This window comes from Ailuropoda melanoleuca, chromosome 10 (genome assembly GCF_002007445.2).
Source record: "Ailuropoda melanoleuca isolate Jingjing chromosome 10, ASM200744v2, whole genome shotgun sequence".
Lineage (NCBI taxonomy): Eukaryota > Metazoa > Chordata > Mammalia > Carnivora > Ursidae > Ailuropoda > Ailuropoda melanoleuca.
The window spans coordinates 36,283,435-36,295,544 of NC_048227.1; the positions used below are offsets into that span (position 1 = coordinate 36,283,435).

Consider the following 12,110-nt stretch of genomic DNA (forward strand, 5'->3'; position numbering starts at 1 on the left):
GGGAAGCATGTCGCCTTTATTAATATTTTCAGCCCGCAGGAGACCCCAGGCCAGAAGCCAAGCCCCAGAGTCTGGCCGTCCTTGCCCAACACACCAGGCTGTGGTAGAGAGGCACTCAGTGGAAGGGTCTCGGTGCTCAGCATTTCCCAAGAGGGCAGTGGCCTGGGAAAAGGTAGGGCCCTGGTGAGGTCTGGACCTCTCTTCATCTCCCAGGGGACCTGAGCCCTGTCCCTCCTCTGGTCTCTCAGATCAGTCACTCAGCAGATAACCTAAGGTGACCTGAGAGCCTCCTGTCCCTCCCAAGGGCTGGGACAGCCCAGTGCAGCCTGGAAGGGCAACGACGACGGTGGCACAGGGCAAGTGGGGGACAGGGTCACCGTGACCCCTCTTACCTCCATAGCCATTTTCCAGTGGGCCGCTGCTGCCTCTTTTCACCTCAGGGCTGCCTAAGGCACAGACAACCCAGAGCAACAGTTCACTAGAGGACTTCAGAGTCCTGCCTTCCCCAGCTTCACCCCAGGCCCCAGGAGACTGCCACTCACCGAAGGGTCCAGGGCCCAGCTCTGGCCTCAGCTGTCCATAGGTCGCTGGGGGGAGGGACAGAAGGTGTGAGCATTGAGTCCCCAGTGGCCTTCACTCGGGGTCTGTCACTTCCCCATCTTGGTCTCATGTCTCCTGCTCCACCTGTCTCTCCTCAAACCCTAGCCATTCCTGCCTAATCCTTCCTGTCCCGGTCCTACGCCTTCTCTACAGGGCTGTGGGTGCGCCTAGGCCCAGGACCCAGCTCCCTACAGCCACCCCTGACAAGCCCACGATGCTCTTCCACATACCCCCTTACCTGGTTGGCTCCCGATCCCTGGATATGCGCCTCCAGTCCCATATCCAGGCTTTAAGGCAAGCCCCCAGGGCTGCAGGGAGGGCCAAGAAGAGCCCCTTAGGGCCCCGGCCTGACCTGTAGAAGGAGAGCTACTGTGGGCACCCCTGCCCATCAGTGCGGGACATCCAGGATGCTGCAAGCCCCCCAGGCCCTCAGAGGGCCCTGCCGACTTGGCTTGGTCCCCATGTCCCTTGCCAGGGTTCACCCCCTAAACACTCATTTCCTACCATTTCCTTCAGGACCTGGAACTGCTGCTTTGGTGTACACTGGTGCTTCCTCCCCATATCCTGCAAGAGATCCAAGTGATTCCTGCCCAGCCCCTGGATGTCCCTCCCCCTTAGCCCCTGCACTCTGTCCTCTGTCCTGGACTCACCATTCCTTTTTTTTTTTTTTAAGATTTTTTATTTTATTTATTTGACAGAGATAGAGACAGCCAGCGAGAGAAGGAACACAAGCAGGGGGAGTGGGAGAGGAAGAAGCAGGCTCATAGCGGAGGAGCCTGATGTGGGGTTCGATCCCATAACGCCAGGATCACGCCCTGAGCCAAAGGCAGAGGCTTAGCTTAACGACTGCGCCACCCAGGCCACCCCCCCCCACCCCCGACTCACCATTCCTAAAGCCATTGGCCCCGGGGAACTCTGGAGGAGGGAGGAGAAGGTCAGAGACGAGTAGTCCCTGAGTCCAGGACCCCACACCCCACCCCAAAACTCCCAGGCACCTGGCTGCAGGTGGGCCTCAGGGAAGACCCCAGCTCCCAGACCGTTCCCGTAAGCAAAACCTGCAAGACAGCAGTGGGAGAAAGGCTGGGTGAGTCAGGGGAGGGAGGAGGCTCAGGGTGACCAGCTCATGGAGAGACAGGAGGCGGCAGACAGACTGCTGAGGCAACCCAGAGAAGGCCCCACACGCATTCCCCCCACACTCAGCCAGCTAACCCTGTGCAACCTCTGGGGCCCCACCTTCTGGAAGCCTCTCCTGGCCTCCCTCTAGGCAGCTTCCCTTTCCACCCCAGGACTGGACCTCAGTGTGCCACTTGACCCTCACCAGACACATGGTGGCACCTGTCTCTGGCCGTCATTATGGCCTACTGCAGAGTGAATGCGTGCTGGTTCAGTAAGGAAAGAGCCAGCCACGGCAAGAAACAAGGACAAGCAGGGATTGCCACAGGGAAGATACGAGCTTGCACCCAGAGGGTCCAGGGGACTCACCGACTTTCTGAGGCTTGAGGCCACCACCAAAGCCTGAGAGAGGAAATGGGGGGCAGACATGGAGAAGTCAGAGATAGCCGAAGTCTCTGCCTCCCCTCTTCCTGAGCTCGGGGACAGGAGAGGAGGGCAGGGGAAGGGCCTCCTTACCCAGTTCTGTTCCTGGTCCATAGCCATTCAGGGGCTGGTATCCTGTGAGGAGAATGGAGATCAGTGGAGAGCACCCAGACTTTCCCTAACTCCTTGGGGGCCAAGTATGGACCTTAGGGGCTCTGAGGAGGAAGAAGGGATACTCCCTATCGACAGGGAAAAGAACCAGAAGAAATGGGCTTAGAAAGCAGCAAGAGAGACTGCAGGTAGACTAGGGGAGGGACACCCTGGCCTTAAGGAGCCTGAACAGCTGAGGCAGACTGGGGCCCAAGGATGATGGTGGAGTGACCCTGATCTGGCCTGGGGACGGGGCAGATGGAGTCATACCTGCTTTCTGAGGTTTCAGCCCCCACTGGATGGCTGGAGTCGGTGCTAGGGAGAAAGCCATGGGATAGGAGTGAGCTTAGGGCAAAGAGGGTTGGGAACGCTGCAGCCTGCCCTGGGGGAAGGGGCTGGGGGGAGCTGCCATAATGGGGGTCCTCTGGAGTCTCAGGGCCAGAGTTTAGGCTTTCCCTCAGCTGGCTCTGTGACAAGCCTCAGTCTCAGCTAGACAACGGCCATGGGGGGTTCTGAGCAGCCCAGCTAGACCCAGCCCCTCCTGGGACCAGGTATCCCCTGGTGCCCCACAGGCCCCCCACTCCACACTGACCTGGGAGCTTGCCGTTCTGCCCTGGGGGAGAGGGCTGAGATTTGGGGCCCCAGCCGCCCCCTTAATCAGAAGGGACCCCCAAAGTGGGAGGCCTGGGGAGAGGCAGTGAACCCAGGCTAGCGTCTACCCCAGGCCACTCTCCCAGCCTCAGCCTGTAGTGACTCCCAGGGCGGACAGAGCCTCCAAGGGGGTCCACTGGCTAGACCAGAGAAAGCCCCACTCCCTTGGCGCTTGGGGGACAAGGGGACCCACACACCTAACATGGCTCCTGCTGTTGGCCCACCTACACCCTCTGCCTTCCGGCATCATCCCTCCTGCCTCTCTCCTGGTGCACCTCCCTTCACCCCCAGCTCTGCCCCAGGAGCCTCACCTGGCTGGGCCCCCGCCCCATTTCCGTTGCCATATCCTGGAGGGAAAAAGCAGGGATATGAGGGTAGTAATTTGTGTGGGGTGGGTTCTGGAAGGAGGCAGGAGGAGGTGCAGGATAGAGATGGGGAGTCTCTCACTTGCCTGGCTTTTGAGGTTTCACACCCCCTCCCAGAGCTGCAGGAGAGACAGGCCCCCTCAGACCTCAGACCTCAAGCTCCAAAGAAAGAGCCCCGTCTCCCCTCCTGAAGCCCCCACTGCACTCACGTGCTGGGAGCAGCAGCCCAGGCCCTGGCATGTATCCTGGGGGGAAAGCAGCCATGAGGGCTGGGGCTGGGGGGGCAACTGCAAGGCAAGGCAGGAGAAGGGCAGGGATGGGCTCACCTGGCTTTGGAGGGCTCAGGCCCCTTCCCAGGGCTGGGGAGAGATAAAAACAGGCTGAGTGACAGCTGGACCCCACCCTGCCCCCTTCTCTTCCCCAGGACCCAAGTGGGCTTCATGGGGCCCTGTGTCCCCTCCTCCCCTGGGCCCCCTCCTCCCAGCACTGGAGGGCCTGCCCCTGCCTCCCTCACCTGGAGGGACCCCCTGGCTTGGGAAGACTCTGGCTCCCAGCCCATTCCTGTAAACTGGGAGACAGGGTGTGGGTTGTGAGGGGGAAAGCAGTGAGGGGAGTAGACAGTTTCTGGGGGTAGAGAGCAGTAGGGGCCCGATTCTAACACTGATCCCAATTCTGGAATTTTCCCACAGCACCAAGCAGTTGTCTCAACACCAGCTGGGTGTCTGACAACATAACTCAGTCCTGACACCAGTCCCCTGCGGACAGCCTCAGACCCCACAGGTTAAGGGCTCAGTCCCCCACCCCCCATTTCAGGCACCACCCCCAGCCCAGGTGGCCACCTGTACTCTGGCCCACTGGCTATAAACCCAACCCCTTGGGTGTGACTGGTTTGTTAGAGCAGCTCAGAGAACTCAGAAAAACAGTTTCCTTACTAGAATACAGGCTTATTGTAAAGGTTAGAACTCAGAACCAGCTGATGGAAGAGAAGAAGAGCCCAGGCATGTGGCAAGGCCTGAGGGGCCTCCGCCCTCCCTGCACTTTCACGGGGTCACCCACCCAGAAGCTCTCCTGACTGGCCCTTTCGGGTTTTTAGGGAGGCCTCGTTACACTGGCATGGCTGGTGACCCTTTCCATCTCCAGCGTGGCCTCCTCCCCAGAGGTCAAAGGGTGGCACCAAAAGTTCCAACCCTCCCATCACACGGTGGGTTCCCCTGGCAACCAGCCCCCAACCCCAGGTGACTTAGGGGCTCTCCAAAAGTTACCTCATTAACATAACAAAAGACCCCTCTACCGCTCTCCTCACTTAGGAAATTCCGAGGCTTTGAGGGGCTCTGTGCTGGGAACTGGAGACCGAATAGTTATTTCTTTCTTTCTTTTTTTTTTTTTTTTTAAGATTTTATTTATTTATTTTGACAGAGAGAGAGACAGCCAGCAAGAGAGGGAACACAAGCAGGGGGAATGGGAGAGGAAGAAGCAGGCTCCCAGCAGAGGAGCCTGATGCAGGGTTCGATCCCAGGACCCTGGGATCATGCCCTGGGCTGAAGGCAGACACTTAACAAATGAGCCACCCAGGCGCCCCCAAATAGTTATTTCTTATTAGGAATCACAGTATCACGGGGAGGAGGAAGGCTTTACCTGGCTTCCTTGGCTTCCCGCCCTCACCGATTCCTAAAGAAGAGATGGGAGCAGGTGAGCGACCTACTCCCCATCTCTGGGCCTCTCACCCCAGTGCCCGCTCCCCTACCTGGTCCGTAGCCCATGGGAACCGCAGGGCCTGTGGGGACGGAGAGGCTCAGGTATGGAGGGCGGCTGGTGGGGGGGACCAGAAACCCGGGGCCTCCTGGGCCTCCTGCCATGGCTATTCCAGCGCCAGCCCCACCCTCTCCCCATAACACAGCCGGGGTGAGGACCAGCGCTCCCCAGCAGGCCCGCCTCTCCTCTCCCCTCAGAACCTCCTCTGTAGCCTTTGTGAGCTCGAGGGCCCGTGGGGGTAGGAGGGATGAGCAGAGGTTGGGGCTGGCGCCCAGCCAGAACCAGGGGTCCTAGGGGCCCTGCCAGCTGCTCCTGCCAGGCCTGGAGGGAGACGGGAGACGACGCCCACACTTGCACCCCCGAGCCCCACCAGTCTCACCTGGCTGGGCTCCCAGCCCGTTGCCATTCCCAAATCCTGGTGAGGACAGAAGGACAGGGGGTATGAGTGGGGGCAGGAGCGCTCAGGGTTTGGGGGGAGGTGGAGGCTGATGTCAACCCCACCAGACCTCTCCTCAGGGTCCCCTGCGCCCCCAGTTCCTGCTTTTCTCCCAACCCCTGGGACCCAGACCTGGCTGCCCTCCCGTGGCTGGGCTCCTGGCCCCGGGCGATGTGAGGGGCAGGGTTTGGAGGGGCTCCGGAGGAGCTGGGACAGAGCTGGGCAGCCTGGGGCAGGGCAGCAGCGGGCTGGTGAAGCAGTGGGTGCGAGGTCGTGTCCTCCTCCCCAGGCCTCCCTGGCCACAGGCTAAGCTCTCCACCCCTCACCATGTGGAAGCCAGCCCTCCGCCTTCCTCTCTCCCTGCTAGAAGCCTGGGCTGGCCCCTGGGAAGGCCATGCCTCTGGCGGTTCCCCAATCCTAGAGAGTGACAGGGAGGCTGAGGAGGGGCTGCTCTGGCTTTAGGGGGTTCACGGATACAGACAAGACCAGGGCCGACTCACCTGGCTTCTGGGGCTTCATGCCCCCGCCAAAGCCTGGAGAAGACACAGGAGCAGGTGAGGGGCCCGGGAGCCCTGTCTGAAGGCCTCCCCAGGGTCCTCCCCACTCTGCTCCTACCTGCTCCATATCCGTTCTGGGTCACTAGGCCTGTGGGAAGAGGAAGGGTGAGTTGCAGGATTTGGGGTCCAGCTGAGGGAGAGGTGATAGTGCCCCCTTCAGAGCCAAGCCCGAAAGCTGGAATCCTGGAGGCTTTCTCTCAGTGCTCCCTCAATTATTTACCAATCCTGCCCCTACAAGGCCTGGAGGGAGATGGGAGAGGACACCCAGATGCGGACCCCCAAATCCCAGCAGTCTCACTTGGCTGGGCTCCCAACCCATTGCCGTTCCTGAATCCTGGGGGACAGATGGGGGCTGTGTGAATGGGGGAGGGGAGCTTAGGGTTTAGGGGTGGAGAGAGATAGGCAGGGGTGAGGCTCACCTAGCTTCCAGGGCTTCATACCCCCTCCAAAGCCTGGTGGAGACAGGGAGCTGATGAGGGCCCAGTCCCCATCTCCGGGTGTCCCCAGAGCCCTAGAATGTGCCTACCTGGTCCGTAGCCATTTTGAGTTGCAGGACCTGACGGAAGGCAAGAGGGACTCTGGGGCCAGCCTCTCTCAGAGGCTCCCCTGGGATCTGGCCCCTGTGGCTCCAAATCCAGTGCCTCCCCCACCCAGTTGAGCCCCTGCCCTCCCCCTGGGGCCCGACTCCCTGGGGAGCCTGAATGTCACCCCTGCTGCCTGGGTCCCATCTGGTCGGGCGTCACGGCCACCACATGCATCAGCCAGCCAGGGAGGCCGACTCTGTGACACGGCTTTGCGCCACCAAGCCCAGGGTGCATACTAGCTCCCGCCCCCTCGGCCTCTCAGCTGTTTCCAGAGCCTGGACCCTCTCTGGTGCTCTCTTGGAGGCCCCGGCTCAAGCACCCACAGATTTTTCAGGGGGCCTCAGCCAGCAGTCCTCTCCCTGGCCTCCGCCTCCTCTTCCCCAAATGCTCCTGGCTCCCCACCTGTGCACCCCCTAGCCACCTGTACTCACACTCCTTTCCTGTGCACCCACCTCAGCGCACCCCCCCCCCATTCTGGAGGGGCCTGTCTCCCACCTGGCCAGCCCCTGTGGTCCGGTGAACTAGTGATGCTCACACCAGGTGGGGGAGGTGGCCGTGGCAAGCGGGTCTCACATGCCTTCTGTGGCTTCAGCCCTCCCAGGCATGGGGAAGACCAGGAGACTGTCTGTGTGTCCCCCCAGCTCCTCCTCCTCTCTTGGATCCTAACTAGACCTGGGCTGCCTCAGTGACCCCCACACTCCTAGGGCTCCAGAGCCTCACCTGGTTGGGCTCCTGCTCCTGGGAAGGCGCCACCTCCCAGCCCATTCCCATTCCTGAATCCTGGGGAGACAGAGCAAGAGGATTTAAGGGGGATCACGGGCTTGGGAGCAGAGACAAAGAGATAGCTGACAGGGAGACAAACAGCGGGGCTCACCTGGCTTCTGTGGTTTTCCACCCCCTCCAAAGCCTCGAGGAGAGACTAGCAGGTGAGGGACCCAGAAGCCTAGCCCTGGCTCCCAGCTTCAACCCCATGCCCTTGCTACCCTGGTCCACAGCCATTCTGAGCATGGAAAAGCAGGGTGGCCCTGATTAGGCCCCCAGACTCCCCCACCCTGCTGCCTGGATCCCTGCCATCCCCTTACACATCCTTCCTTTCAGCCTGGCTACCAGAGTGGGGGACGGGGCCATGGGGCCTGTGGCTGGAGAGAGGCTGGGGAGGCAGGCAGCAAGGGACCCACCCCCCAGACCTCTCCCCACGGCTGTCCTGGGTCCCTCTGACCCACACTTCCTAACGCCATGTGGGCAGAGCCCAGCCTCCTCAAGGCCTCCCAACAGGTCCTGGAACCCAAGGTGGTTTGCTGTAACTTAAAACGCCAAGGGTATGCCCCAATGCAAGGTTAAAGCCCCCCAAGACTGGGCATGTGGTCTGCCCCGGGACAGGCACTTGAATGCCAGCAAAATTAATAAGCCCCTAAGAGCCCCTCTGCTAGGAATCACGGCATGGGCCGGACCCTGACCTCTCCAGTCACGTGCCCCCACCCCAGCTGCCCCAGCATGGCTGGGCCCCCAGCCATTGCCAGTGCTGCAGCCTAGAGAGGAAAAGCAGTGTGAGGCATGGCCTCGGGGAGGAGAGTCAGGGACTGGGGGATGGAAGGCAGGGCCTGGGGAAACACTCAGAGCCACGGAGCCACATGTGGACCTCATCCCATCCTATTCTCCCCCCAGAAATCAGTTTTCTGCCCTCCAGTCCCTGACCTCCCTTGCTCCTCCCCAGAAGCCCAGCTTGGCCCAGGTGCCCTCACCTGGCTGGGCTCTGACTCCCATGCCATTCCCATTGCCGAATCCTGCAAGACAGCAAAAGAGAGTATGGGGAAGCTGGAGACCAGGTGGAAGACTGAGACATCGGGACAGCATGCGGCTCACCTGCCTTCTGAGGTTTCACACCCCCTCCAACTCCAGAGAAAGGGTCAGGGACCAGGTGAGGGAGCGCAGAGCTCCCTTGAACCCCCACATCCATGCCTATGTCCCCCAGTCCCCACCCCATACCTGGTCCCTGGCCACCATTCTGAGCCACAGGGCCTGTGGAGAGAGGGCAGGCGGGGCTGGATCTGGGCCAGTGGGGCTGCTCTGAGGGGTACCCCTCGGCAGGGTAACACATGCCCAAGCCGGGGACATGGAGAGAGGGCCGCTCTCCCCTCACCTGGCTTCTGAAGATTCATTCCCCCTCCCAGGCCTGGGGAGAAACAAAGAGGCTTCCCCGCCCCAACTTTCTCCCCTATTTATTCCCTGTTCCAACACTACCCCTCCTCCCCCTTTTTCCTCCCTGGGCTCAGGCTCCAGGTGTCCTCACCGGGCTGGACTCCCAGTCCTGGGAAGGCACCAGCTCCCAGTCCATTTCCATATACTGGGGAGACAGAGCCAGAGGAAATAAGGAAGAGGGTGTCAAAGGGAGCCAGACAGAGGGCAGGGTGGAGGGAGGAGTGGGCATGGATGGGGCGTCTCACCTGGCTTCTGGGGTTTCACACCACCTCCAAAACCTGGGGAGAGAGATGTGGTAGATGAGGGGATCCCAGGGACCCAACCTCTTCCTGGGGCTCCAGGGCCATGCTGAGCTGAGGGGTGAGGCAAAGGGCTTTTGGGGTCCAAGCTGAGATGGGAGTAAAAAAGGGGTGCCCTTCTCCCCAAAACTTTAATGGTCCTTCTCGTCCACCTCCAATGAGTCACCAGTTCTGCTCTGGGGGAGCCTGGGAGAAGATCCTCTCAATGCTGACCCAGCCTTCTCAGCCCCATGCTCTTCTCCCACCTTACCTGGCTGGGCCACAGCACCTGGGAAGGCCCCTGCTGCCAGCCCATTTCCATTTCCAAACCCTGGGGAATAGGGCAGGAGGGAGTCAGGGAGGAATAAGGGAATAATGGGGGGGGGAGGCAAGGCAGAGATGGGGAGATATGGGGTGGGGGGACTCACCTGGCTTCTGAAGTTTCACACCCCCTCCAATGCCTGAGAGGGAGATGGGGATCAAGTGAGGGTCTCAGATCCCATTTCAGGAGTACCTAGATTCCTGACCCCAGCTCCCAATCACCTTGGGCCCACCTCTACCTGTTCTGTAGCCATTCTGACCTGCAGGACCCATTGAGAGAGGGAGGGATGAACAGGGGAGGTTGGGGTCCTAGCTGGGGTGGGGGTACAGGACCCTTGGACCCCACCAGAAACAGCAAACTGGAAGGCTCCCTCTCTGCCCCCTCAATCATTAAAAAATCCTGATCCTCCTCTCTAAGGCCTGGGAGGGAGGAAGACAGAACAACTTCCAGAGCCCACCAATCTCACCTGGCTGGGCTCCCAGACCATTCCCGTTCCGGTTCCCAAATCCTGGGGGACATATGGAGATAAGGGTGTGAGAGAAAGGAGGGGAGACAGGGCTGGGGCTGGGCAGTGCCCACGTGGCTTCCGAGGTCTAACAGCCCCTCTGAACCCAGGGGAGATCCAGGGACTAGGTGAGGGTCCCAGAACCCCTTCCCCCCTAGCCATTCTGAGCGGCAGGCCTATGGGAATTCCCGTAGAGGGTGGAGAGCCCCGCTGGTGAACAGGAAGGGTGCCTTGGAGCCCACTCCCAGCCGGCTCAGAGGGCATGCAGTGAGCCAGACTTGCCTACCCTGAACGGGGCTCAGTGGGGGCGGTACAGAACAAGCAGGGACAGGAAAGAGTTGGGGGTGCCTGGGGTGGGGCACATGGGTGAGAGGACACCAGAACAGTCTTGATGGATTCCTAGGTGGGAGGGGAGTGTGTGTAGGAGGAAAAGGAGACCAGCCAGAAGTGGTCACAGTTCACTTCTCTGCAGGGTGGTGTGGGGTCAGCACTGTCCCCACATATTTTTGAGGTGGCTGCTTCTCCCAACCCCAAAATCCCATTTGGCCATCTCTCACCTGCTCCCAGGCCACTGGGGGAGCCGTAGCCTGGTGGGGGGGAGGTGAAGACAAGAAGTTGAGCCTGAAGGGCCAGGAGTGGCCAAGAGCTGGGGTGCCTCCCCCTTGTTCAGAGGACACAGCTGCACCCACCCTGCCCACCCTCCCGGCCAGCTTTACCTGATCTGTAGTCACTGGGGCTCCCTAAGCCTGTGGGTTGCAGAGAAGGGGGTTAACTTAGGAGGGGCAAAGAGCCCAACCTGAATGCTACCCCTCCCACTTCGCAAGCAAGAGTGCAACCCCCTCTCTGGGCCTCTGTTTCCCCTCTGGTCAGAGGAGGGGCAAGGACAGTGCCAGGTGAGCAGCCTGGAGAAAGGGGCATAGCGGGAGGTATTCAGGCCATATCCCCGGGGGCAGATCCCCTGCGCCTTCCTCAGGGGCACGTCCACCTCTCCCCTCCAATCTTTGGAGAGTCTACAGACCCCTCCCTTCCTGGAAATCCCATCCTCCTGGTGCCCCACCCCCCATCTTTCTCTCATGCAGCTTAGATGCATCAGGTCTCAGGAGAGGGCCCTTTCTCCCATCCTGAGGACCCCACAGATCCCAGGAGTGCAGACCCTTCTGTGACACTCTGACCCCACCTGCCCCACCCTCTGGGCCTCTTGCCTTGTCTTCTCCCCTCCTGCCTTACCTCCAGGCCTTTGCCCCTTCTCACTGTCAGGATGTCCTTACCCCTCCCTGTCACAGCTTGGCCCCCTTGAAGACCCAGTTCCAAGCCCCTCCTCTGGGATGTTCTCATGCCTGGAGTTGACGTTCTGCCCTATCTCACCCCGGTTCCAAAGGTGTGGGGTGTCTTTGCTCCCCAAACTTGAGCTAACTATGGACAAGACTGTTTGCCATGAAGACAGTGAGGGACCCTGTGCTCTCCTGGGCCCCACATCTGGATCCCAGAACCAGGGAGGGAACATCCAGGGCTCTCCCCTAGAGATCTCCCAGACCCCTAGGAGAGAGACTGGGCCCTCTTCCTTGACCCCAGTCCAGCAAGGACCACTTACCTTTCCCTAGGCCCGGAGACAATGGAGGTAGCCCTGGGGAGCAAGGAGGTGCTGACTCAGGGTGCAGACCCCAGAGATGGAGAGGGAGAAGGACCCAGGCATCTATCCCTGAACCTCCCAAAACCCTCACACACTCGGAGCCCCAGCACTGGCCCGGTGTTATGCCTAGACCTCCCAGCCCCAACCTCAGCTCCCTGCCTCCCGCCCTCACCGCCTTGTAGGCTTTCAGAAGCCAAGCAGAGCAGGAAAAGGGCTGTGGGGAAGGCCCAGGTGCCCATGATGCCGAGTGGAGTGCAAGGGCACACACCCCTTGGGCCTTTAAACACCCCTGCTGGGTGGGGACTCTCACCGAGGCCCCCCAGCTGTGAGTGGCAGAGGCTCTGTTGGCAGACCCCAGGGGGCCAGCCCACCACCTCCATCTGTGGCAGGAAGCCTGGCCTTCTCCCTGCCCCACCCCTCATCCATCATGAGTGCTGACAGCTGCGACAGGCCCCCACCTGGCCCCCGAGGCTCCTCCACCCTTGTCAGGATTGGGGCCTTGGCGCCAGGCCTCGGGGGCTCAGATTCCCTCCCAGCAGCTGGCA

The 12,110-nt window shown here is 60.8% G+C and overlaps 1 protein-coding gene across 1 annotated transcript in view; it reads right to left on the reverse strand.

The window, feature by feature from the left end:
• Nucleotides 1-12,110, reverse strand: part of LOC100475685 (glycine-rich cell wall structural protein-like) — a 16,807-nt gene continuing 4,697 nt past the window's right edge. The window contains exons 3-34 of the mRNA XM_019793712.2: nt 11,527-11,559; nt 10,652-10,681; nt 10,493-10,522; nt 9,897-9,938; nt 9,537-9,569; nt 9,380-9,439; nt 9,076-9,108; nt 8,922-8,975; nt 8,618-8,650; nt 8,374-8,415; nt 7,352-7,411; nt 6,574-6,603; nt 6,467-6,499; nt 6,106-6,135; nt 5,991-6,023; nt 5,434-5,469; nt 5,047-5,076; nt 4,938-4,970; nt 3,817-3,870; nt 3,629-3,661; nt 3,512-3,547; nt 3,249-3,284; nt 2,557-2,601; nt 2,230-2,271; nt 2,083-2,115; nt 1,596-1,655; nt 1,486-1,515; nt 1,105-1,164; nt 839-952; nt 543-587; nt 393-446; nt 1-162 (exon numbers count right to left, since the gene is read on the reverse strand). Of these exons, the coding sequence (XP_019649271.1) occupies nt 137-162; nt 393-446; nt 543-587; nt 839-952; nt 1,105-1,164; nt 1,486-1,515; nt 1,596-1,655; nt 2,083-2,115; nt 2,230-2,271; nt 2,557-2,601; nt 3,249-3,284; nt 3,512-3,547; nt 3,629-3,661; nt 3,817-3,870; nt 4,938-4,970; nt 5,047-5,076; nt 5,434-5,469; nt 5,991-6,023; nt 6,106-6,135; nt 6,467-6,499; nt 6,574-6,603; nt 7,352-7,411; nt 8,374-8,415; nt 8,618-8,650; nt 8,922-8,975; nt 9,076-9,108; nt 9,380-9,439; nt 9,537-9,569; nt 9,897-9,938; nt 10,493-10,522; nt 10,652-10,681; nt 11,527-11,559 (1,343 nt within the window). The 3' untranslated portion in view covers nt 1-136. The remainder of the gene's footprint in view (nt 163-392; nt 447-542; nt 588-838; nt 953-1,104; nt 1,165-1,485; nt 1,516-1,595; nt 1,656-2,082; nt 2,116-2,229; nt 2,272-2,556; nt 2,602-3,248; nt 3,285-3,511; nt 3,548-3,628; nt 3,662-3,816; nt 3,871-4,937; nt 4,971-5,046; nt 5,077-5,433; nt 5,470-5,990; nt 6,024-6,105; nt 6,136-6,466; nt 6,500-6,573; nt 6,604-7,351; nt 7,412-8,373; nt 8,416-8,617; nt 8,651-8,921; nt 8,976-9,075; nt 9,109-9,379; nt 9,440-9,536; nt 9,570-9,896; nt 9,939-10,492; nt 10,523-10,651; nt 10,682-11,526; nt 11,560-12,110) is intronic.